Source organism: Cavia porcellus, unplaced genomic scaffold, assembly GCF_034190915.1.
Source record: "Cavia porcellus strain 051 isolate PalLab524CR breed Dunkin Hartley unplaced genomic scaffold, mCavPor4.1 scaffold_3, whole genome shotgun sequence".
Lineage (NCBI taxonomy): Eukaryota > Metazoa > Chordata > Mammalia > Rodentia > Caviidae > Cavia > Cavia porcellus.
In genome coordinates, this window is record NW_026947486.1 from 85265549 (window position 1) to 85293376 (window position 27828).

Consider the following 27828-nt stretch of genomic DNA (forward strand, 5'->3'; position numbering starts at 1 on the left):
AACATGAATGGAACTGGAGGATAAGATGTCAAGTGAAACAAGCCCAAAACAGAAAGTAGTTACTGCATGCCTCCACTCATATGTGGAAGCTAAAATGTTGATTTCATCAAAGTAGAGATCAGAAAAGTAGTCACAAGAGGCTAGAAGGGTTTGATCACGGATATCAAAATATAACTATATAGGAGAAATCATTTCTAGTATTGTAATTGTATACAGTAGGGTGACTATCACAAAAATTTGTTATACATTTTACAAAGAGCTGAAAACAAGGATTTCAAAGGTTCCCAACATACACAAATGATAAACAGTTTAAGGAGATGTAAATGCTAATTACTAACCTGGTAATTATATACTGTATATAGATATCAAATTATTCCACTACATTCCATAAATACACAATTATTCTATATCAATTAAAAAATTAAAACTAAAAGCCTGATGCTTTCATATATTTGAATTAGCCAAGTATATATTAACCACTGTCAAAACAAAGAGAATCCAAATTCTTCAATGAAAAAGGACTTTAGAGACCATCTACAAATATAATCACATAATCACATTACAAGAAAGATGCTAACGCCCTGATAAGCTAACTAACACATATTATAATTTGCAGTGACCTCATAATCTGCAGTGACCTTATTTCTAGAATCCCTATTTGACATTAGCATTGTTTCATACTCATATGATGCACAAAAATGACACTTTTCAAATTATATCGCATTTTCTATTTCCCACTGTGAGTATTAAACCATCCATAACAACTTACCTGGTCATAGAGTTTTCCCACAAGTTTCAAATGTTTCTCTCCACCTTCCTGAAAGATAACCCCATTCCTCTGTTGAGCCATAAGTAAACAGAGAGGAAGAGCAAGATCATGGTCCAACAGTGCATCCTTTAATCTCTGAGAGGACTTTTTAGTGTTTCTGATCTGGCCAAAATAACCACCCTGCATAAGAGAAGATACAAAATCACTGATGTATAACACATAGCTCATGCCATCTTTTTTGAAAAAGACAGGAAAGTTGAGTTCCAATATTTAAGATAAAATATTCCTGTATTATACATTCCTTCTCCTTCACAAATTTATGTTAGTGACACTATTATTGATTATACTCTGGCTTAAAGGTTAACTGTCAATTGTGTTTAAACTTCTGCATACACTCCCTTCGCATCTTGTAGTCCTTTATACAGGTTTACATTTTTCAGTATTGAAGAGACTCAATAAAGTAACTATGTTAAGATTTATAATAGGAGGATATCAAGGACGACCACAGAAAATTTCTTTTTAATACAAATGTATTACTTTTGTTGTTCATATTATTTTCCGTTTTTTAAAAAAAGATTACAATATTAGTATATCTCAGTTTTTAAAGAGAGAGGTGAGGGAATGTGAGAAAAGGATATACATAACTTTGACTTTATGTACAGTACCTATAAATTGCTTGTTTTCTATACTATGACCATGCACAAAGTAGAATTCCTCTTTTCTGCAGCAGATTCCAAGAGTCAAAACAAATGCTTGAAATTGCAAATGGTATAAAACTCCATACATGACATATTTTCCTCATACATACACACCTAAGCTTAATTTATAAATCTAGTACAGTAAGAGAGTAACAATGAGATAGAAAAACCATTATATATAATAAAAGTTATATGAATATGGTTTCTTATACGATCTTATGATGTGAGATGATACAATATACATATATCCAATGACATGAAGGACATACACATTTTGATGTGCCATTAGGTTATTTAAGTAAGGAATACGTGAATACAACTAATGTAATAGACTCAGTCTGATAGACAGTCAATCTTGGGCAGGTTGTGTGTACAGTGCAGATATGATAGCCAAACATAATTGACATCAAGGTGAGAGAGGACTGGGAAGACACAAGATTTCACCATGCTACTCAGATTGGGACTCAAATTAAAATGTATAATTTGTTTTTAGATTTTTCCATTTAATTTTTTCAAACCATTGTTGATTGGGGTAATTGAAACCTTCAAAAGCAGAGTCATGGGGAAGGAAGTACTAGTATACATTTTGCATCTAAATAGTCAATAAACAAAAGTAGCAGCCCCCACCTCAGCTTTCAACTGCTCACCGCCTGTCATAGCCTCTAGTTGTTCCATTGTCATTTCCTCCGTAATTTCTATTCCTGCCATTTTTTGTACCACTTCTTTCAATATAAGCAGGTCAAAACTATTCCAAAAAATAAAAAAAATCTATAGTTAAAACATATATAAAAGTGACAATACATTATAATTAATATACTTAGAATTCATGATTTGTACATAATATGAGATTAATGTAACTTAAGAAAAAACTGCATTCTTTAGATGAATATATTTAATTTGTACCTGGAAATTACTTCAAACTATAAATAGACTATAAAGAACACTCAAAAACCCTTTATCCCAAGTTTACAATTTTTTGTTTGGCTAAAGGATCCACCACTTTATTCTCAGAAAGCGATGGCCAAAGACCAGGACATACAGAGACATTCTGGCCACACAGAAAGAGCAAGTTAGCCATCCTAAAATCAGAGTACAAAACAAAGCCTCCAGCTTTCATTCACACTCAGCCAGATGAAGTTTCAATTTTACAATTTTTACTTTTGCTCTATCATTTACATTTTCTCTTCCTCCCTCCCCTCCTCCACACACACAATGTTTTTAACCATCTTAAGGCAAATCATTTAAATCATGGCCTTGTAACCCCTAAAATTCCTAAGAAGAGATCTGTTCTCTTACACAATCACAGAATAGTTATCAATTTTAGTAAACCTATCACTCAAATTTCATTTTTATCACCTGTCCCAATAATGTCCTTCGTAGTATATTTCTTCTCTATAATACAGGACGGCCAATATATTTTTGATGGTATAAAGTCATATCTCTAAAGAATATACTTACTAAAAATGAATAAATCTATAGAAAGGCCATACACACTTAGAAAATAGAAAAAAAGAAAAACTGGTAACTAAACCTGGTAGTTGGTTGGCTAGTCCTAAGTACATTTTAATAATGTGTCAACAGGAATGCATTTTAAATCTCAAAATTTAGGCCCATCAATGGAAATAACATCTAGTGACTTTTAAGATTTTCTAAGTTTTTCCAAAGGTAAAGTATGATATACACAGGATATAAGCCAGGGCAAGGAAAGTTTTCTAATATTCTTTGCTAGAGTGTTTATTTTCTCAAATTGCCTTGCTTTCCCTAAAGACAGTTTTTCAAAGCAAGGTAGCCTCATGCAAATTAGTGTACAAGTATCAATAAAATATTTTAATTTTTTAAAACTACATATTTAATTACATGGTCAAAGAAATATAGACATAGTACAGAGAAGTTATAAATTTAAAATAATGTGTCCTACTGGACTACAGAGAAGTGTGAAATACATAGCAAATGGTGATGCATGAGTATATCATAAATGATAGGTTGACCAAACCCTGAGACTACACAATTTCTGAAGTTTTCCCAAAGGTTAAATAACAATCTTTCAAGAATTACTTGAATATATTTGTTTAGAACACCAGATAGCTTCTAATTTTTGTTTGTTTTCTTTCTACCAGGAAGCTTTTGGAAACAATTTCTGATTCTTTGACTCTAGTTAAGCTACTGCTGAAGTTTAATATACAAGGGGGTGATAATAAACATTACATACATACATACATATATATATATATATATATATATATATTTAAATTTTAAATTAAACTAAAGATCACATTGCCAAAAACAGTAAGACAAGTGTGCTATTAAGCTTTCACCATATTTTCTGAGAATACCTCACTGATCAGAATTTTATGGCAATTTCTGTCAAATAAAAACACTACAGTGTGTATCTTCATACACTATTCACTGGACCTGGTACCATGAGATTTTAGTCTTTCCCCAAGGTCAAAGTGACCACAATACATAAATATTTTGAAACAATTCAAGACACGAACACAGTCACGACAGCATACACTTATGAAAGAGAAGCTCCAGAACTGCTTCCAGAATGATAGGATAAGGGTATTCAAAGAAGGAGGAGTGTGTTAAGGATTCATAGCAATGTGTCTTTCACTATAGTAATGTTTAAAATTTAAACACTCACCTTACTTTGTGATCACACCACACATACATTAATTCAAATTCTAAACACTGATACTTGCCCAGAATAAAATAAATGTCAGTACTTATAAAGAGAACATTGTCCAAATGGCAGGTAAGCCTTTCATATCTTTAAAGTTCAAATTCAAAATTATGCTTCAAAATACTATATATTCCTTAAAATATACATGTTTCCACCAGATACTTAATACAGAAAAGGTTTATTACTGTCCAGATGCATAATCAATAGTGTAAAATGTTTTGAAGGCTATACAGTATATCGCTGTTCACTACCAAAAGGCCTAAGACTAGGTAGTCAAAACAAGTAAAAGTATCTTTTTAGTGGGTTATATATACAGCCAAATATTATTTACTTGTACAGAAAAGGTATCCTTCATGTATGAAGTTATAACTTCCTTAAACAATTTCATACTAATAAGCAATTATTATTCTTGATCCTACAATAGCCTTTCAGGATTGTAGCTATTTCAGTATTTCAAAACCACTAGAAGTACTCTAATTATAGAATTTCATCTATATGTAATTTCTTACAATTACCTTTTGCCTGCCTTTAATTGATTGGCCACATACTGCAGAAGACCAGCAAGATCAATTGGATATTTACGAAAAACTGCACCACAGAAACTAGCCAAACCTATATAAAATTAAAAAAAAAAAAAAAACAGAATCAAAACAGTTCATAACACAGAAAGCACATTAGGAATCATTTCTTCAACTAACTCAACTTCTAAAACAAAATGAAGTAGAAAGAACTGTACTGCTGATGCCATGAAATGAAGTTTTACAATAACAATAGTTAAGATTTATTGAGTACACATATGTCAAATACCATACCAAGCACTTTATATTGACTTTCTCATTTAACCCTCACAGCAATCATCTTAGTTTTGTATAACTCTATTGATGAGGCAAATTCAGAATAGACAGTAACTAGTCATGGTTTTAAAACACCTGCAACACCAGCTCGCAGGAAGCTGAGGCAGGAGCATCACCATGAATTTGAGGCCAGCCTGGACTACATACTGACACCCTTTATCAACCTCCCAAAACAAAACAAAACAAAAAACATACGTAATTTCCTTGTGGTCACATAGCACAAAATAGGCCATTGGTTTAAAATGAACCAACCTGATTAAGATACAACAAAAACTTACATGTCATTATGTAAATTTAAACAAGATCCCTGCTCCTCAAATGTCTGAGTCAAAAAAATTTCTTTTTATCTCAAAAGCTGCTACTAACTGTAGAGGATCAAGAAAACACATAAATATTGTCAGACTAAGAAACAGACAAATGACCAGTTTTAACCAATAGTCCTCATAATATCATAAGGGAGAAGGAAACTACAGTCCAGACAAGAGGAGCAGAGTCTAGTAATCTGTAGATTATTCAACAATTGTTTGCTAAGCACATAAATGATATTAGACAAAATATAGGTCCTGCCCTTAAAGATCTTATGGTCTAGAGGGGGATACAAAAAATAAAATGCAGTGCCTACAATGAATAAAAAGCCCAATGGGAATACAAAAGAGGAGGACTTAATTCACACTTGCATGTAAGAATATTAACCAAGAAAACTCTCTAAAGGAAATGACCCATATTCTGAAATTGAACAAATGCCAGGTGGACGAGGGAAGATGAATGGTCACGAAAGAAAAATCCAAGAGGAAGGAATAACATGCAAAAAGTCTATAGAAAGCACAACAAGTTCAATATTAATGGAACCCAGACTAATGTGGGGAGGGGATAAGGTTACAACAGTGCAGAACTGATTTTAAAAGCAACTAATTACACGACTTAAATATTTCAAACTATAGGTCAATAAAGAATGAATGAAAGATTTCAGTATCAAAATAACAGGTTGAAGAAATAGAAGTGGTGTGTAAAACTCAAAGGTACATGAAATAAAAAGATACATGTTTAGACATTTTGGTTAATAGTCAAATTTATGTTCTTTTAATGATAATCAGAATCTCAGATTTGAAGAGCAAGAAGCATGAGTCCTCTAATAACAGTAGTCAAAGAGATGATGATTCTTTTTCTTTTTTGTTACTGGGAATCAAACTCATGACCTCTCACTTGCCACTGAGCTATGTATCCCTGGCCCATGAAGATGATTTTTACCTCCCCAATAGTGCTGCTCCAAATTTTATCAAAGTCAAGGACAGTCTCAGTTCATGAAAAGTAGTAAGGAGCAAACAAATGTCTTTATACAGCCAAGAACTTGAACACTGTAGAACAAGCCGAGTGGCTAGACAATCTTTTAAGGACCTCTTGACAAATAAGCTCTTAAAAGTCTAAACATAGGTAACACAATACAAAAAAAGTCATTAGTACCAACAGTAACTTCATTTTTGAAAAAAAAAAAATACATACTCTGAAGCCAGCTGGAAATGGTTGTATCATCATGTTTCATTCTCTCCTTTTCTGGATTAGCTAAAGCTTCAATGATACAATCTTTCATGAGTTAAGAAAATATTTTGTCATTACATATCTAACAAAGACCCTTATACAAAAGAAATGCTATATTTTGGGAAAAAATAAAACTCTTTGCTTCAAGTTATTATGAAGTATTTTTAAAATACTCATTGTCGTACTGATTCTTCTTCCTTAGCCTCTTTTGCATCTTTCAGCAAGCAAGAGTCCATTATCAAGCAATTTGACAAATCTAACATCTTTCCCTTTATACAACACAAAAGTATTCATACACACACACACTCATGTTCTCTTTCAGATTCTTTACTTAGTAAACTTCAGCCACCTGAATCAATCTGAGATAGGTTACTTGGCAAATAAATCATTCATCATTACAATCTATGCACTACTTCACTTGAAAGGATACAGGCCAAGACATCATAATTCAATGAAGTGAGGTATTTCAATGAGTCTACTACAGGTGTTATCAAGTTATCATACTTCTGTATTTGTGACAAGATCTAGAAGATAGCAACGAACAACAGATGGTATTAACTAAACAAAAAAAAGGGTTTCTACTATGCCAAGTAAACAATATAGTTTTTCAAAAAAGAAAAATAAAGTGGTTTCCTATAATTTCATATTTGAATAAAGCTTATGCTATCATTGCCATTGAGAGTATTTTCCTTAAATATATTTTCAAATTAGAAAATAATTAGAGGAGGTCCAAGTTTGGATAATGGAAAGATAGTTTTATCTCAAATGTGTGTTAGGATTTTTCTAAAAAATGAAATAGAAAGTCTTGTGTGTTCAAATCCCAGTACAAAACAAAACAAACAAAAAAAAAAAAACGCCTTGTGTGGTGGTGCATGCTTGTAATCCCAGTAGTCTGGGAAGCTGAGACATGAGAATCACCAAGTTAGAGACGAGGCTAGGCAACTTAGTGACTAAGCAAGACCTTGTGTCAAAATTAAAAATAAAAAGGGCCAAGAATGTATTTTGGTGAAGAGGCCCTTGTTCAACCCTAGTATGGCACTGAAAAAAAAAAACAAGTTGTATCTAAATCACAATGAAAAGCTTTTCAAATGTTTCTAAAAGCTACAAATCAGCAAATGCTTCTAGAATAAACAAGACAGCAAAGTATTTATAATATCGGCACTGTCTTGTGTACTAGGAAAAATCAATGTATTAAATACATTTATACAGTAATTTTGTTTAGCATAACTTGACATTTCACTTGCTAAAGATTTTCTCCCTAAAACTACCACTTTAAAACACTAGTTTAAACATTTTTTTCCACTAGTGCTGATTTTAAAGCAGCTAAACAAAAATATTCCTTAAAACAATATTAATCTCAAGACATACATAATCAAACAAAATGGTTGGATTGCTGTGGCTCAACTTCCCAATTTGTCTTCCTGAAGGCTTCACATTTTCCTTGGTTAGCCTCCTACAAAGGGAGAAAAAGGTGGCAGGGATCATCTTAAGTAACATTATTCATAAGGCCAAAAGCTTTGAAACATCACAGTAGAAAAAGCAATTCTTTCCTGAATATCCAAAATGGATCAATGTAGACAACTGTATTCACCATATACTGTACTCTACTGCAATAACTGTGGTTTGGAATGTTCCCAAAGGACATACAAATTTTATACTAAATGCTTAATATTTATAAAATATACATTTCAAGCACTGAGGAGGCTGGGATAGGAGGACTGCAGCAAGGTCAAGGCTAGCCTGGGCTACATAGTGAGTTCAAGCTTGCCTGAACTGTACAATAAGACCTTTTCTCAAAAAATTTAAAAAAAAAGAAAATATACATTTCCATTTTATAGTAACAGTCTACAATTCATTTAAATTCTTGATATACTCAACAAGTACATAAAATTCTTTTTATAGTGAATCATAATTATTTTAGATGTAGAAGGGTTATCAGTTTAATGATTAAGGATATCCAGTGTGGTGCAATGCAACGAAAAGCCTCATGCTATCCAGTTCAATAGCTCTTATAGAATAAAAGCAAATGTGACACTCCTAAATAAGTTCTGTTGATTTCATATTCAGGGAACACATTCCTAAAATATTTTCTACTTTTTTCCTTTTTTTCCCCTAAGCTTAGTATTCTTTTACCAACATTTTGTGAATATCAATGAAATTCTTACAGCTCAAAACAACTATTACACAGAACCTTAAGCTCCTCTGAATTACATAATAAATCTAAAAACTTAAATGTGGAAAGGCTACAAACAAAATGAAAGAGGCTTTCTAAAATGAAAATAAGTTTTGAATTTAGTTTATAATTCAAAGAATATGACCATTCTAGAAATACCAAACAATATAATTACCTGAAGAAGCTTCTTAAAACAAAAAAAGCCCACCCAATATTCAATATGATTTCATCAGCTGCTTCTCCTTTTACTCTACATAGCCTACCCCATTCCCCTCCTACTGGAGAAAACAAGTAATTAGTTTTAACCTTTGTTCTACCTCAAATTTACTACCATCTGTCCCTATTTCTAGTCATATTTCAGGTGTCCCCCTACTTGCCAAGGATAACCTCCCACCCCACACACTCAACCTGGCTTTTTATTTCATTTCCTTTTACCTCTACCACATTAGTAGGAAAAACAAAAATTAAAGGAATAGTTTCTTGGTTTTGTTTTACACTCAAGCTTTTCACGGTATCTAGCATACAAAACACAAGTAATGATCATCTGTAGAATTGAGTACTCTATAGCAAGCATGGGGCTTTTTATTGTTTTTGTTTTTATGAGACATGATCTCACTTTAGTTCAGACTGACTTTGAACTGACTATTCAGCAAAGGCAGGTCCCTAACTCATGGTGATCCTCCTACCTCAGCCTCCAGAGGTGATTACAGCCATGTGCCACCAAGCCTGACTACAAGCTCACTGTTCAATTAAAGAAGTATACAAACTTTGTGAAATTCTACCAGTGACAAATTAATACATTCCATTTTCAATGTAAAAAGTTCAAACAATACTAAACTCAAAGTCTTCAAGCTTGGTGATATAATTACAGCTTATAAATATAACAAAAACCCAGTATATTTATTAAAAACACAGTGTTCTACATTATATTTTTATTCATTTATTCATTCATTTTAATGCTTACTATGACAAATTATTAACCATTACGAATACAAAGATGAATTACTACTCTCAAGCTTGGTCTAGATGGGGAAACAGATTTAAAACCATTTTTTAAATTTCTATATTCTTTTTTAAAAACAACAAATTTCAGAACAATACTTATATGATGTAAATAAAATTTAAAAAGAGGATAATATATTTGTATTGTCCTGTATATACATAAAAATACCTGGAAAGATAAATAAGAATCTAAACACTAGTTACTTTTTTTTGTATTGGGAAAGAACTGAGTGGACCAGGATGAAGTAAAAGACTTTTTACAGTATAGCTTTTCTCTTGGGTATGTTTAGGAGGCACAGCGTGATGTTTCGATCTTTGTATTTTAATGGATTTTATTTGGATTTTTTCTAGCAAAAGTCAAGTTAATTAACACTGTGGCACCAATTTTTTGTCATGAAAATATTAATCTATGTAATCAATAATTTCCAAATATAATTTATCATTAACTGTGGTCACCAATGCAGAACAGTTTGCCAAAATTTATTTCTCTGGTCTCACTAAAACTTTGTAAGCACTGATCAATATCACCCTTTTCCCCATACGTACCCCTCCCTAGTAGCCTCTCTAGTAATCATCTTTTCAGTATACAACCTTTAAAAGGAAGGAATTTCTGTCATCCATGACAATATGGATGCAACTACAAAATTGTATAATTAATTGAAATAACCTGGGCACACGAAGACAAATATCGCATAATCTCACTGATACACAGAATATGTATACCTCTTTACAGTTACTGAAATATAAACTTTTCAAAAAGATAATTAAAAAGAGAAAACAATCAAAGCAATGTTCCTAAGTGATACATTAGTATTATTTGCTTAAAGGATAGTGGTGGCACAATAAAGAACAATCCGTTGTGTTGAGTAGTATGTTCCAGGGAAGAATTCACAGAGGTGACATTGAAGCTTGTTCTCCAACAATGAATCACTACATGGACAAGGGAAAGGAAGGTAAGGGAAAACCTGTACAAAGAAAATAAAAAATATATGCAGAAGTGAAGGTAAGGAGACCACGGTACACTTAGGAAAACATAAACAGACTAAGTACAGCTGGAGATTGAACTGGTGGGAAATGAGGATGGATATACGGAGGGAAAAAGCAAGGAGTACCTCTTATATCACCATGCCAGAAAGCTTGATGTACAGTCTGCAGGCAATGGCTATTAACCACAGAATTTTGAAGCAAGAGAATTATAAGGTACCATACTGCTCCAGACAAAAGAACTAAGGTTGTGTTAGTAGAGACAGCAGATGAGATGGACTCAAGGAATTTAACAATACCTAACATTATCAAACAAAACTAGGCACTTAGATCAGTGCCTAGGACACCTAGCAATGGTTGGATAAATATTACCTGTGATATTAAGTTACAAACTATATGTAGAGAACTCTTTTTTTGTTGGTACCAGGGATCAAACTCACAACCTTGCGCTTGCAGGCAGGCGCTTGTGCCACTGAGCTAAATCCCAGGCCCCTGAAGAACTCTTTAAGACCAGAACTTATTTGGGAGGTCTAGAGCCTAATATCTGTAATAACAGTCCCAGGTAAAATAATTCATTCTCCTGTCTATTGGTCCATACCACTTTATACATTCTGCATAACAGCACCTCAAAGACAAACTGACCCTGCACATTCCTGTTTTCCCAATGGACTGTGATGAAAGACAGTATCTTTAGACAAGGATAAAAGATTGTATATTGTTAAATACTATATCTATTCAACCTGCAGAATGCATGATTTTTAATTAGAATAACCATAATGGTACATAAATTTATAAAAGAAATGACAACTGACAATAAACAGACTTCATGAAAATATGTGCAATATAGCAAGTATAAATCTAATGTCAAATAGTCTACTTGGAAGTAGAACTAACATCACTCTTGTGTTTTGTTGTTTGTTTGTTTGTTTGAAACAGGGTCTCGCTTTGTAGTTCAGGCTGGCCTCAAACTCACTATATAGCCCAGGCTGGCCTTGAACTCCTGGCGATTCTCCTGTCTCAGCCTCCCGAGCGCTGGGATTACAGGCATGCACCACCACACCCGGCCACTCTTGTGTTTTTAATGATATAAAAATAAATGGAAAAAATCAAATAAAAGAGAATTTTCTCAAAAATTGGCTCGCTACAGAGACAGTTCTATATAATCACAATACATCTTCCTAACATAAAAACATCTCCATTATATAACATTATACAATAACTTTTGGTATAATTCCTAGAACTTTGACTACCTTTCACAAGCCATTAGCTGTGTAAAGAAAGCCCATAGCAAACTCTTTTCTGTTTGAATAACTCATCCTATGATATATTAAAAGAAATTCTTATTAAATTTTATACCTGGACAACTATAAAAATATTAAATTGGTAATTAAAAGAAGCTAAAACCACAAAAATTGATAAGCCATTCTTTCTGGAGTATATACTCAGCTACAGAGTTTTCTCAAAATTAAAGCACTGATGTAAACTAGATGAAACAAAGCAAATTAGATCTAGATATAATTTATATTACTATGAAGAAAAATAAATCAAAACTTACTTCATGATATATTTGGCTCTGTCTATTGTTTGAGCTTTAACTTTTACTAAAAGTGGGTGACTGTTATAAGTTTCATTCTTCCACTGGCCATACAGACGGTATCTTTAAAAATGATGAGATGAAGAATTAGGAAAAGTTAAACAATTAGAGGTTAACAGTAGAATTACTAGTTGTTAAAAATATGAAAATATGTATTTACCTATGCTGATAAGGAAATGTTTTAAACATTCCCCACAGTTCCTCAGACATACAAGCATTGCAGTCCATCAAAGAAAGAGATGGAAGTAGTACCTGGTCAGTAATGCTAAGCAAACAGCTAAGGATAACTTCCTAAGAAGAGAAAAATTATTTCAGTAAAAAGTCCACATTAATTTACCCCCAAAATGATATTCTTGGGGAAACACATAATAGGGGCTGGGGATTTAGCTCAAAACACATAATAGGGGTTGGGAATTTATCTCAGTGGTATAAGCACCAGCCTGCTAAGTGTAATGTCATGAGTTCCACTACCACACACACACACACACAAAAAAAAAAAAATCAAACCACATAATATGCAATTCTCTGCCCTATCACTGTCCATATTTGTTTATATATCCTAACAGCAAATTGGGTGAAGAAGAGCAGCAAGGAAATGAGAAACTTTTCTCTCTTCCTTTCTCAATACATTAATCTTCAAAAAAAAGTGGGGAGGGAATGGGAATCTTAAAACACAACTTTATATGAACTGCCAAAACTTGCAGTCAACATGTAAAGTATAAAATAGTTATTCATATAGATGATCATAGCTCATTCACAGTAAAATTTGTAGTATACTATGTCTAGACAAACATTATATACATTTGATTTTTTCAGTCTCTTACCGTTTTCTCTTTATCTTCTTGTTTGCTCCCATCAGACTGAAACTAAAATTTTTTTAAAAATTAATAAAATGCAAAAAGACTCAAATTATGCTGTCACAATATAATTTTTAATCAGAAAAAGATAAACTCACAAAAAAGTGGATTGTTTTTACACACATGTAGCTCTATATATAGTCTATTATAATTAACATTTTAAAATTTCATCTAGATTCCTAACATTTAAATCATCTTTATCATGATCCTCTGTAAGCTTCACAAACCAACACTTTTCAATCTCATTATCATAAACCAAAAATCCTAAAACTGATCTCAGTATATAATACATAGCTAACAGCTAAGGATATAAATATAAAACTGTAACCATACATTTAGCTTATAATGCATTTATATTTTTATCTAGATTTTCTCTACAGAATTAGTAAAATCAAACACTAAACAAAGCCAAAATTAAACAAAAAGAAATTTTTTTAAAGTAGTAAAGTTTATTTGAAAAAATAAAAGTAAAGCAAGAGAGAAAAACTGGCTCTGCAGGAGTAAAAGAGAAAAAGACAAGATAAAAGTACATACTGGAAGAAGCAGGACAGGCTATTATGAGAAAAGCCATTATAGCCAAACACAAAGAAATTTACAGCTATGTTTTAATTCATGAATATCAACATACACACTGCAACTAAGCTCAAATTATTAGTAACACTGCTGGAAAAGACAAAACCAATGCCTAACGTGGACTGAATTTGAAAAAAAAAAAAAAACTGTATTTTATCACTGATTCCCAAATGGGCCCCTGAAGTGATACATTTGTTGATGTTATTATCTAGTTATTCAAAACAAAATAGTGGTATTTGTTATGCATATACACAAGTAGAGGAGTATGCACAAATAAACAGGACTCTTCAAACACTGACACTTAAGGACAATCTAGTTTGCTGAGGACATAATTTAAAATCAAGTGAAAAAAGAGGAAAAGCTAATATGTAGCTAATAAGGTAATTTTCTTCACAGATGAGGGTATTTTGTGCATGTACTCATTTGTATGCTTGAGTATTTTAATGGGTGTTGCCACTGGAAAGTCTAACTTCTTTGCTACATTTTCACCTGCTAATTTAGTACCTATCATTCTACCTTAATGGGAAAATACATACAAATACATCCCCCCCCCTAAATAATGGGTTTAAAAGTTATGATTCTCTTTCACAGACACAAGTCAACTGTCAGCAAATAAGGAACTGGATTACAGAGGAGTAGCCTGGCAAAAATAGAGCTACAATAGTTCTTTTTCTTTTGTTTCCCATGGGTAACTTGTAATTACAGTGGCATACTGGATATACAACAGAAGAAATAAAGATATAACTTAATTGGAAAAAATTAGGTTTATAGTCAACTATGTTAAAATTTAAGGCAGTTAAACTCCCCTTTTCCTGGTGTACTGTGATTCAAAAAACCTAATAAAATTAGAAATAGTTTTCTCTGTAGAAATAAAGCATCATCTTAGAGTTACTAATAAGGCCTGATTCTCTTGACAGGTACCTATTAGGAGTTTCTAATGTTTACGCATCAATTTTCTAGATGTTATAAGCAAGAAAACTTGAAAAAGAAAAATGGTGAACAAAATAATGCCACTTAGGAGAACAGTAAAAACAAAAAATACTCTTCCTATCGAAGACTAATGATAGCAAGGATTAAAAAATCAAGCGATACATGCAAACAAAAGCAACTTTATTTTTAGTGGTCAAAGAAATGCATTCCATCCCCTTGATGCTTTTTAAGTTTGCTTTTTTTTTTTCTTTTGATACCAGGGATCGAACTCACAACTTGGTGCTTACCAGGGAAGAGCTTGAGCCTCTGTGCTAAATTCCTGGCCCCATTTACTATGCTTATTAATTCAGATAATAATGTCAGGATAAAATGAGAGACAGAAATAGAGGAAGACAAGAGATATTCATTTATTCACTAAGTGTCAGGCACTGGGAATTCAAAGATGAGCAGGGCAAAGTTCCTACCCGTGAGAGGACAACTACCTAAAGATCAAAGTTACAATTGCCAATGTACAATTAGCAATTTAATTTTTAAGCTTGAGTGAAGTAGCACTTACAGTTACATCTAGAGAGACCCAAAACAAGTTCCAGTATCACTCCACAAAGACAGAGTAGCTGATGGTGTACACAACAGTACTGGGCACCAAAGGAATAGCACAGGTCAGTAACATCAAGAGGGAGGCTTTGGAAGATTTGAGGAATAAAAGGGAAATCTATAGATAGAACTAGATAAATTACCTTTTCACTGTTAACAGTCTATTTTTAATATATTTAATCTATGAACATTTCAATGTTATTTAAGACTAATACTTAATCCCCAAGAGGTAAAAAAGTAAAAAGATTTATGACTAGACCAGAACCTGAACCTCCTCCTATTTAAATTACGGCACAATTTTCACTCTTTTTATTTTTCTCATTCCTATTAACCCCTATATATCTACTAGGTGACATGTACTAGAATAAAAATTTTACATTTATATTGTGAATCTTTTTATATTCCAATCAGAAACTCAAGATATTTTATAAAATGCTTAGAAATATCTAATAACATTGAGATATCATTTAAAAAGAGAAAGAGACGCTAAATTAAAAAGTATTAACTCCCTACTGTATTTCATTTAGGTTAATATCTATACTGTATTAAGAGGCTAACAAATCAATAATATCATCACCTACACACCATAATAATATGGCCACCTACCACAGTGTAATTAATAGCACAATTTTTCAATATCAAGGGTCCTATTTCAGACAATAAGTAGTCTACCTACAATGTAAGTAACATTCGAACTGCAGGAAACAACTTGTGAGAGTAGTTTTAATATCAAAACATACCGGGGGCTGGGGATTTAGCTCAGCGGCATAAGTACCTGCCTTGCAAGCAGGCGGTCGTGAGTTTGATCCCCGGTACCAATAAAAATGAAAAAGAAAAAAACAATCAAAACATACCTCCAACCCTGCTATATAGTTATACTCAGCTTCCAAATTCACTAATCAGAGCTAACTATTTTGGTTAAAATATCAGTTGTGCTATGCAAGTTCATTTCGTTTTACACAATGGTTCTAAGAAGCAAAGTACAAACACTTTCAGGCCCTTAATAAATACATAAATGTGCTATATTTTGAATGATTTTTTTTTTTGGTCTTTTTGAGACAAGGTCTTGCTATGCAGTTCAGGCTGGCCTTGGGCTCACTTTGTAGCCCATGCTGGTCTCAAACTTGCAACAATCCTCCTGCCTCAGCCTCCTGAGTGCTGTGCTTACAGCAGTGAACCAGCATACCTGGTCCAATGAGTGTCTATAAAACAAAATCACAAAACTGCCCTAACTTTGGAGCAAATTAAAGTTTTTATATTGATTTGTTTAAAGTAACATGTTCCTGTGTTTTGGTTTAGCTTCCCCCAGATCCTGAATTTATTCAAGTACAGGCACTGTTTATTTGGGAAGTTATCATAGGAATCACCAACTAGGAAATTATTCTTGCAGATAAATGGACTTCTATACCATTGGAGATTCTGAGTCTATGTAGAAATGCATTGTAGGAATATTTCACTGCACCAACTGTTGTCTTTCATCAGTTGAAAGGTGGGGGCCAATGAAGTGTTAGTTCTCTGGCATTTCAGTACTGGTCTTTGTGGCACCAGCCTGAAGACAAAGACAGATAGGTACCAGCAGTTGAAGATTAATCTAGCACACAATGAAATGGAATGGAATGTGAAAGCATCTGCTATGCTCTTAGAAAAACAAATGCCCAAATCTCCAACCAGTGCACATTTTCATAAATGCTATCAAACATTACTTATCTTCTTTATATTTTGAAGTTTCTTCCTAAAATTAACTTCAGAGATTCATTTTCAGAAAAAAAAATTATTAGCGAGGAGGGGCGGGAATTGAATAAACTGCTCATAGCATGCATTTGGTCCATATTTCAAAGTCTGTTTCTTATATAAAACACACTTCTAAAAACTATACACTATTTGTACAGAGTCTAAATTTGCCTATTAATTCTTAATACAGCCTCTCCTATCCTTGAGTATTTACCCCTTTTAACTACTGGGGGAAGTGCTGAAGTCTGATTTGTAATTCATTTAAGTATGATTGAGTACCTTAATTAGAACTGTCACATGAACATACTCAATAAAAGATAAGGTGCTCAAAATTCAAATCAATTATTATAGGAAGCAATATGAGTGCAAGTGTAAGCACCCTAATGATTTTTTCTATGTCAGGCTCATTAAAGAGCAAGATGTTTGTTTTTGTGAGGTTTTTTTTAGATCAAAGTTGGTCTCCAACACTAGAGTTCCTCATGCAGTTCGAATAAGACCATTTACATTCTTAGCAAAAGTACACCGGGGAGCTTAATTGATTGATGCCAATGACAGCAGTGCCTTTTCTATTTGGAAAATAAGAACTATAATAAAAGATCTTATTGTTTAAGTATTCTTACAAAACTCATTTCTACTTAAAATGGAGAGATACAACCATACCTCCTCTAATTCACACACAAAATAGTAACAACAACTTGCTTTTCAAAAATTATCTTTGATTTGTTACCAAATCTACAACATACATTTCAACAGGGTAACTATCTGATTATCATTAAAATGTAAACTTAAGAAATGTGATCTTAAAGAAAATGAAGCTGCTATTTTAAAGTAGCTTAATATTTAAAGATGAAAATAAAGTATACTAATACTTAAATCATTAAAAACTAGTAAAATAGGGGCTGGGGATTTAGCTCAGCGGCATAAGCACCTGCCTTGGAAGCAGGCAGTCGTGAGTTCGATCCCTGGTACGGATAAAAATGAAAAAGACAAAAAAAACTAGTAAAATAACAGAAAAGTGGCAACTCACTATATTAAAAATTCATTACTACTCACGTTTCTAACTCTATGACATGGAATAATTAATGTTAGTAACTAATAAATATTTAGACATATTTCATTTGATCTTCATAGTAACTAGAAAAGGCAAATATTACCAGCAATGTCTGGCTTGGAACAGTAACCAACTTAAGGTCACATAATTAGTGAGTAGCTACCAGTTCATGTTGATGAAACTAGTTAAGATTAATTTTAATCCTTTCACTACTTTGGTGCAAAGCCTTAACTGAGTATACTTTGTGGCTAAGTTAGGTTCTAAAGCTAGTAAAATAGATGAAAAAGTTTCCTAAATCATCCATGAAGTTTATAGACATACATCATCTTTCAGTTAAGTTTACCATACACTTTTTCCCATTCTAGCATAAGAAAAATTCACTACTAAGTGAACATGAGATGTGAATATGAGATGAAATAATTGGCTTATATTTAAGGTTCATGTCACATGAAAAATTAAATACCAGGTTCACATTGACTGTGCTATAATACTGAGACCTGAGAAATGGAACCAAAAAAAAGAAAATCAAAAGATCTGAAATTTTACTCCTATTTCTGTGCATACATGTTGAATATTTTGATAGTACAAATCTAGTTACACTCACATAAATTAAAAACAGGTATGGCACAATGCAACTGTACTTGAACTCCATACCTCTATCCAAAAAGAATATCCATTTTGGGTTCTAACCTATAAAACCAAGGTAGGAAATTTCCAAAGAAGTGATGTAAAGCAGGATCACAGATTCTTCTCCCCTAACAGTTGATGAAAAGCAAAAAGCTGTAATTATCAACACCCACAAAATTCTAAAGTAGATAGTTAATAAGCTGGAATGCTGGAAAACTCGGACTTAAGATACTTAAGGTTCATTTTCACTCCAGCATTCCAAATTTTTATTATGAAAAATTTTCACTGACATAAAATCCCACAGGCCTGAAATAATTCAGGATCTATCTCATAAGAACATTTTTCTACATTACCACAATATCACTGTCACATCTCGTATATTATCATCTAAGGTACATTCAAATCATCTCACTTTGAGTTTCCCTAAGCTTTATTTGTCAATCAATTACAACACTTCAGCTTTTACCAAGAACCAACATATGAAATAACAGTAAAAAATAGTTAAACAAATGACTTAACATGGCAGAGTGAAGAACAAACATGGAATGCTTCCCACCAAAATTTCTAAGGCAGTAGACAAAGTTGGTTTTTTTTGTTTGTTTGTTTTCTGGTTTTTTTTAATGCCCCAAACTAACCACCAGCAACCAAACAAGAAAAGAGAAACCTATGCTATTAACTTTGGGGGTTGGTGGAACAATCAAATTAAGATTTTGGTACTACAGCGTCACATGTATTGTGCCACTAACACAATCTGCAATAGTGCTCAGCAAGGAAGTTAAATAGAATCTTTGGTAACATGGCTAACAAGGTATGTCAAAAGCCTAAGGAAAAACCTCTGTGAGGAAAAGCCTAGGACTGTGACAAAGGAAAAATGAGCCATCAAGCTTTGCTATGTTTCAAAAGCACTGTACTTGGATGGGTGAAGGATTCAAAGACAAAGAAGCCAAATACCCACTTGGCTAGATGTGTCTTGCACAGGATGGGCAAATAAATCTGAAAAGAAAGTAAAACTTAGATTCTCTAAAGGGCTGTATTCAGCATCCATTGAGCTCAGTCCCTCATCTATTGTAGAGTGTTAAAAGGTTCAAAACAGGAAAACTGGCCATTAATATGGTGCAAAGGAGGTGAAGATTCACTTACATGCCATCAGAAAGAATAGAAGGTCTGAACAGAGCTGCCCATATTAAGGTGAAAAGAAATGCTGCAATACCTGAGGAAGGTGAAGTGGAAGCAGAGAAAGGAAAGGGAGCGGGAGGGGAAGAAAAGGAAAAGGAGAGAGGAGACAGGGAATGGGGGACAATGGAACTGGACAAATGAACATAGTCTAGAAGAAAATACAAAATAAAACATAGGTGCATTTTCTACAAGTAGCTATATATGCAAAGAAAATATTTTAAAACAATTCAATAAACCAAGAAAAGCTTACATGAAATTAATAGGATGAAAAAAGAGATTACAGAGATAAAGCACTAACAGATATAATAATAGCGAGGAACTTCAAGAAATTTACACTGTAGAAGATTTACCATCTGTTCAATTTCAAACACATTACATTGTATAAGCAGTACAGCATGATGGTTTTGACCTTAGTCAGATCTAAAGTTAGAATGCACAGAGTGAAATCACAGGTCTATCCCATAGCAACTGTGTAATCTGGGACAAATTACTTAAACAGTAGGACAAAAGATTTGGTAGATTAAATTAGCTGATTCATAATTCATGTAAAGTACTTAGAATAGGGCCTACATACAGTAAGAGCTCAATTGAGATTAACTGTCATCATCATAAAAACATTAATCCATTAAATCAGCTGGATACAAAAAAATTGATCATAACCAACAAAGAATTTGTCATTGTTATATCCTAGTAAAAAGAGCTCCGTTATTGCTCGTTATGTTTGTGTTATGCCAAAGTACCTGTAACATCGCCTACTATTCTGCATGCGTTCCCCCCACCACCTCTGGGTGACCTAATTGATATGTTAACCATTGTTGCCCTCTACAAATAACAGATGTGGTGCTAAAATAAGCTGACAAAAGATTGTTAATTACTGCTAGATTTCTCTGTTCTCTGCTAAGGAAAACAAAGGTCTTCCTCATTAGCAGATTTCCTGATCCACGCCCATAACCCCTTACTTTGTAAACTGTGATATGTACGTAAAGGCTGCAAGTACAGGGGAGCAACACACAGCTTTTGCAAACTCCAACTGCACTGTGTTGCTGGGCCCAGAATAAAATAAATCAGTGCTGCTTTTTAAAATATGTTTTTGCCTCATTTTTTGAACTCGAGTTTGGGAACTCGTTTGTAGATTACAAGATTTGGGGGCTCACTTAGGATTACTGGGGGACCCCCCCAAAAATTATTTTTTCATCGCTCAATCAGCTAAGCATCTGTTGTTAGTATTTGGGTTTTTGTTTTTTTTTTTTGTTTTTGGTTTTTTTTTTTTTTGTTTTTTTTGCCTGTTTGTAATCTGAGTGTACACATCTGTAACTGCGGATAAATAAAATGAGACAACTTCTGGGGGCCTTTTTTGCCTGTTTTGTAATTAAGGGCTTTTGGGGCCCATTCGTAACTTTGGGCTTCAGTCCGTGTGGGGATTTTTGCCCATTTGTAATTGGATGCACGCAGTGACTGCAGACGAGCTAGGGCTCCTTCTGCATGGGACTCCGAGGGCTTTTGCCCGTTTGTAATGTATAGGGCTTAGGCCCGTGTGTGTGTGCGTGTGTGTGCGTGTGTGTGCATGTGTGTGTGTGCGTGTGTGTGGCCTAGGCCCGTGTGAGGGCTTAGGCCCGAGTGGGGCATTGGGGCCCATTTGTGTTCTTTAGCTCACCAAACTGTGGACAAAAAACCTTTGTTTGTGTCTTTAATGTTGATCTTGTCTTTTGTGGCACCTTGTTTAATGTTTTGTCCTCAATTGATTACTTGCAACCTCGGCATGCCTTTTGAAAAGTATTTTTCTTTCTGGTTAAAATGTAAATATATGTAAACACTTATATGTATATTTATGGTTTTTGAAAATCATATTAACTTTACCAAGTAAAACCAGACCGTACTGTAATTGAACCAACTAAAAAAGTTACAGTTTTTAAGTGTAGCATTTTAATGTGGTGAAAAGACATAAAATGATTAAATATGTTTTAGACTACTAAAAAAGGTCACTTCAAGGATTTTGTTAAAGGTTTTAATGTTGTCTAAAAATCAAGAGAAAAAGTAATTGACTGGTAATAAGTAAAAAAAAAGGTGGTTTTGTATTAAAGTAAAAATGTAAAAGAGAAAATGCTTTCTGTGGCATGGCTATACTGTGAGTTTGGGGGAGGGTAATCTCCAGGAATGCTATAGATTGTAAAGACATGGTTGAGATTTTGATTGATAGGAAAAAACAGAGAAAAAAAATTCATCTTTTACTGGAAAAAGCCAATCTAAATTTAAAAGAAATAACTATTGCACCTAATGTGATTGGTGATTATAGAGATAAAATACAAGTTCTTGCATATGCTGTGGACATCTGGGAGATTATGTGGCACAATTACTTTTGTTACCTATAAAAAAGCCCTTTTTTGTTAAGTATGTAATTTCAGTAACAATGAACTGCCACATGGCACCCTGGGACAAAAAAGTGTGCCATCCAGATGAAACCTGCCTCTGATCCAAAATGCCAAAACCGTATTTTCCTTTTTTCCCACCCCAATTGGACAACCAGAGGTAAAGAAGTTCCCAATCAGTATCGCCAGTTGTTCTCGATAGCAATTAGGGCACTCCAGAAAACACACCAATATGCCCAAAACAGCAGAGGTGAGACAATTGTCTAATAAGTCTCCCTTGGGGTTTCCTAAAAAGATTGCAAAAGGCCTATCACATTTATACACTGGTAGCACCTCAAAATGCAAGGGCCATTAATATTGCCTTTGTAACCCAGTTGGCCCCTGACATTAAGTAAAAATTACAAAAGTTTGAGAGATTTGAGGAAATGCCCTTCAGTTATTAGAGGTTGCTTAAAGATACTTGACAACTTGGAGGACCTTAAAGACCAAGCTTAAGAGGTTTCTGCTGGGCAGAAATACTACATTGGTTGTTGGACTCTCCATAAAAAAAAATAGAAGACTCCTCCCAGCGGATGCAAGCCATCCAACAGATTCCAGTCCCTGTGACTAAAAAGCAAATGCAAAAATTTCTAGGAGCCATAAAACTGACACAGAGTTTGGGACTCTGACAGAGGCCTGTTGCCTATCTTTCCAAGAGACTTGATTATGTGGCAGCCGGATGGTCACCTTGTCTGTGGGTGATTTCCTCGGTGGCCCTCCTGGTAAAAGAGGCTTAAAAATTGACTTTTGGAAGAAACTCTTAATTGTCCCCTCCTATTCACTAGAGACTCTATTCAAGGCTCAGCCAGACTGATGGCTGCCCAACTCCCAAGTCATGCATTATCAGGCACTACTTCTAGATCTGACTACCATCAGTTTCAAGGGGACAGCAGCTTCAAACCCTGCTACTCTGCTGCCGATGATGCCCCTCCTTGTCCCTCCACGACTATACTGGGGACCAGACTTGACAGATGAGCAAACTATAAAAGCTTATGATTTTAAAGACACAAGGTTATAAACAGATACCTATGTCTAAAAACCCCATGAGCCAATGATTTGGTTCACTGACTGAAATCAGTGGGGAATGCTCTACACTAGCAAAAAGAGCTTTGTTATTGCTCGTCATGTTTGTGTTATGCCAAAGTACCTGTAACATTGCCTACTGTTCTGTATGCGTTTTTCCTCCCCTCTGGGTGACCTAATTGATATGTTAACCATTGTTGCCCTCTACAAATAACAGATATGGTGCTAAAATAAGCTGACAAAAGATTGTTAATTACTGCTAGACTTCTCTGTTCTCTGCTAAGGAAAACAAAGGTCTTCCTTATTAGCAGATTTCCTGATCCACGCTCATAACCGTTATTTTGTAAACTGTGATATGTACATAAAGGCTGCAAGTACAGAGGAGCAATACACAGCTTTTGCAAACTCCAACTGCACTTTGTCACTGGGCCCAAGATAAAATAAATCAGTGCTGCTTTTTAAAATATGTTTTTGCCCCATATTTTGAACTCGAGTTTGGGGGCTTGTCTGTGGATTACAAGCATCATCTTTTATAAATGTTGTTGTTGTCTTCCAATTTCTGATTCAGTGGTTTTTTTTAGCAGAAGAATAGAAAACTGAATTATTTTAAAATGTATCAGTACTGTGTCCTCATCAGGATGGCAATAGGAGGAGAATCAAGGGGAAGAGACTGAGAAACACAGGTGACATTGATGGAGGAGGTCAAAAACTAAGACCCAATTACAGAACAATAAAATGCTTCCCTTACACCCATATCACTAAAGGCTCATTTATAATAGTTCTTTTTACCTAGTACTTATGTCCAACTACCTAGAAAACATTCAAGGCATACTAAAAGGCCAAAAAACAAAAACACCATAGTCTGAAAAGATACACTATGAATGGTTTGAAATATCAGAATCAGACTCACATAAGGCACTAATGTTGGAATTATATGGCTAGGATTTTAAAACAACTATGATTAATATGCTAAGGGTTCTAATAGATAAACTAAATGGCATGCAAAATCAAATGGGCAATGTACACAGAGATGGAAATCCTAGGAAAGAACCAAAATAAATGCTATAGATTAAAAACACTGAGATGGAATGAATACCTTTGAAGTGTTTATTAGTAGAATGGACACAGCTAGATTTCTGAGTTTGACAGTATCTCAGTAGAAGCCTTCACAATTAAAAATCAATGAGAAAAAATGACTACAAAATCAGATTGGAATATCCAAGAACTTTGGAACAACTACAAAAGGTATCACATAAGCATAAATGAGAACACTGTGCCAGAAGAAAAATAGGAACAGAAGCAATATTTAAAGCAATTAATGACTGTGAATTTTCTCCAAATAAACATCAGACACTATACCACTTACCCAGGAAATTCACAGAAAACCAAACAGGATGGATGAAAAAAAATCATGAATGAAGCCTAAAGGAGAAAAATCATCTCACCTATAAAAAGGCAAAGACAGAACTACATCAGACTCTTTACATACCATACAAGCAAGAAAAAAAGGGATATAATATTTGAAAGTGCCGAAAGAAAACAAAAGTACCTAGAATTCTGGATTCACAATTATCTGTCAAAATGAAACAGAAAAAAGACTTCTGTGGACAAAGTTGTTGGAATTTGTTAGATTTGCCTTGTAAGAAATGAAGTTCTTCAGAAAGAAGAAAAATGATACAAGTCAATACTTAGATCTATACAAAGAAAGGAAGATATTAAAAAAGGATTATGTAGGCTAGCCGTGACCCAGTCTGTAATTCCAGGCAGGAGGATTGCTGAGTTTGAGACCAGCCTTAACTACAAAGTGAGTTCAAGACCAGGTTGAACTGTATACCAAAACCCTACCTCAAAGAAAAACAAGGACTATGTAAAGATAAAATAAAATCCTTATTTTTCTTACCATTAACTGGGCTAACAGCTAAGTTCTCAGCAACAATGTATTTCAATATGTATGCTTATATGTTTGTGTACTCGATGAACAAAATGAATGACCCCAATGACAAGAGTCAGGAAGAAAGAATGAGGGTTATTCTATTGCTGTAAGGTCCTCCAACTACCCATGAGGCAGCATAGACTGCATTTAGATTACTTATAAATGTGAACTGCAACTATAGGACAACCACTAAAAAAGTGAAAAAACAATAAAAATAAATTGAATTAACATGTAAAGAACAAATGGAGTCATGTAAAATGTTCTATTGCAACCAAAAGCAGAAAAAGTATGATAATTAAATACAAGAGAAAAAAGACAAATAATAGAAAACAGTAATAAGTTTGGTAGACACTAATCCAAACATATCACTAATTGCTTTTAACATCAATAGTCTAAGTGCACCACTGAAAACACAGAAAATGTACACCAACAAAAACTTATCTCTACTCAAAAACCTACACACAAATTCAGCTTTATGACTGATAAAACTTGAAAACAACCTAAATATCCTTTAATATCCTAGAATATTATTCAGCTATTCAGAAATGATGGGGAGGGGAGGAGGGTTTGGTGGGGGGAAGGAATGGGGAAAAAACAGAAATGCGCTACCAAGTCATGAAAAGATGTGGAGAAAACATAAATGCACATTATCTTATCAAATGAAAAATGCCAATTTGAAAAGGTTACTGAAAGATTCTGTTATGTTATATATCTAATGCCTCCCCCGAAGCCTCATGTGCTCACAGTTGGGCTTCTGACAAGTGACTGAATCAATCATAAAACTCTATAGTTATGTGTGATGTTAAGAGACAAGGTCAGAGGGGCTGGGGATTTAGCTCAGCGGCATAAGCGCCTGCCTTGCAAGCAGGCAGTCGTGAGTTCGATCCCCAGTACCGGTAAAAACGAAAAAGACAAAAAAAAAAAAAAAAAAAAAAAAAAAAAAAGAGACAAGGTCAGGTGGGAAACAGTGGTCAGTCTGGTTTAACCTAATAATGTATCTTGCTCCCAGCCTTTTTCCTTTACTGTCAGCTTCCAGGCTACCATGACACAAAGCAGCTTTTCCTCCAATATGTCCTTCTACTTACCACATTGGACCCAGCCAATTACAAACTCTAAAAACTGTGAGCCAAAATAAACCTCTCCTCATATCATATATTTAACCCCAGTGACGAAGAAACTAACTAAGACAGATTCCAAATACAATTATTCCTTGGTATCTGAGGAGTACTGCTTCTAAGATACTAAAATCCATAGATGCCCCAGTCCCTTAACTGTACAATGGCACAGTATTTACATATAACCTAAGCACATCCTCCTGTACACTTCAAATCATGTCTCACTTACATTACCTAACAAAGTACAAATAATTGTTGTATTGCATTTTTTAGGGAATAATTATCCAAAAATTCTATGCACGTTTGGTACGGATATATTTTTTAAAGTATGTCCTATGTTAGCTGAATTTGTAAATGCAGAATCCATAAATAGAAGGCTGACAGGGTGGGGTTATAGTTCAGTGGTAGAGAACTTGCCTAGCATGAACAAGTCCTGGAGTTCAATACTCCATACCACAAAAAAAAAAAAGAAGAAAGAAGAAAGGAAGGAGGAGGAGGAAGGCTGATATTATATTACATTCCAAAAAATGCAAAAACTATGAACAGTACAAAAATCAAGTAGTTGCCAGGTGTCAGGCGAGAGGGATAAATAGGCAGAGCACAAAGGATTTTTAGGACAGTGGAAATGTTCCTTGTGATACTATAATTGTGGATAAATGTAATTACACATTTGTTTAAACTACTAAAATGTACAACAAAGTAAGTCCTAATGTAAACTATAGACTTTGAGTGACAACAATGTGTTGTATCAGCGTAGCTTCACCACTTGTAACAAATATACCATTCTAATGAGGGACACTGATTTATTAAGGAGCCCATCTATGTTTGAGGGTAGAATGAGATAAGGGAAATCTCTGTACTTTTCTCTCAATGTTGCTAAGAACCTAAAATGGCTCTAAAATAAAAAAAATTAAAGTGTACAGGTGCTCCCACAATAGCTTTATCTTGGAAATGACCTACACATCCACCAATAGATGCAAGAATAAAGAAAACGAGGTGTATAAATTTGAGTCATTTGTAGGAAAACGAATCCATCTTGAGACAATGGTGTGAAATGCAATAAATCAGTCACAGAAGTTAAATACCACGTGGTTTCTCTTACATGTGAACTGAAAAATAATTTAAGGAGCAAAATAAAAGATGATAGGAAACAGAAAAATACTTTTGGGGGAAGAAAAGGGGATATAGGGATGGAAGGAAAGGAGGAGGACAGAAAGGAATGTAAAAAGGATTAATATGCCATATGTATATGTACCAATTCCCCATGATGAATGTGCAATGCAAACATATACTAGCAAAATAATTTTAGAAATAAAGTGCGTAGGTGTGACCAAAAACATTTATGTCAGCTGAGCACATCAAAGCTGTGCTCTATGAAGAAAGGAAATTTTAATGATAGCAAAATAAGTTCTTTCATATGTAACAATTATATAGACTCACAACCACCCCATTATAAGGGGGAAGTACGAAAACATACTGGTTGCTATACTGGTTGCTATACTAGAACAATTTAGTCTTAT

General features: G+C 34.0%; 1 protein-coding gene across 7 annotated transcripts in view; it reads right to left on the minus strand.

Annotated features, from left to right (window-relative positions):
• Positions 1-27828, minus strand: part of Thoc2 (THO complex subunit 2) — a 115254-nt gene that overhangs the window by 30334 nt on the left and 57092 nt on the right. For all 7 annotated transcript variants that reach the window (XM_063246361.1, XM_063246360.1, XM_063246358.1 and 4 more), the window contains exons 13-21: positions 13118-13159; positions 12454-12584; positions 12255-12356; positions 7909-7993; positions 6971-7064; positions 6505-6585; positions 4666-4762; positions 2095-2212; positions 770-949 (exon numbers count right to left, since the gene is read on the minus strand). In XM_063246361.1, coding sequence (XP_063102431.1) covers positions 770-949; positions 2095-2212; positions 4666-4762; positions 6505-6585; positions 6971-7064; positions 7909-7993; positions 12255-12356; positions 12454-12584; positions 13118-13159 — 930 coding nt within the window. The remainder of the gene's footprint in view (positions 1-769; positions 950-2094; positions 2213-4665; positions 4763-6504; positions 6586-6970; positions 7065-7908; positions 7994-12254; positions 12357-12453; positions 12585-13117; positions 13160-27828) is intronic.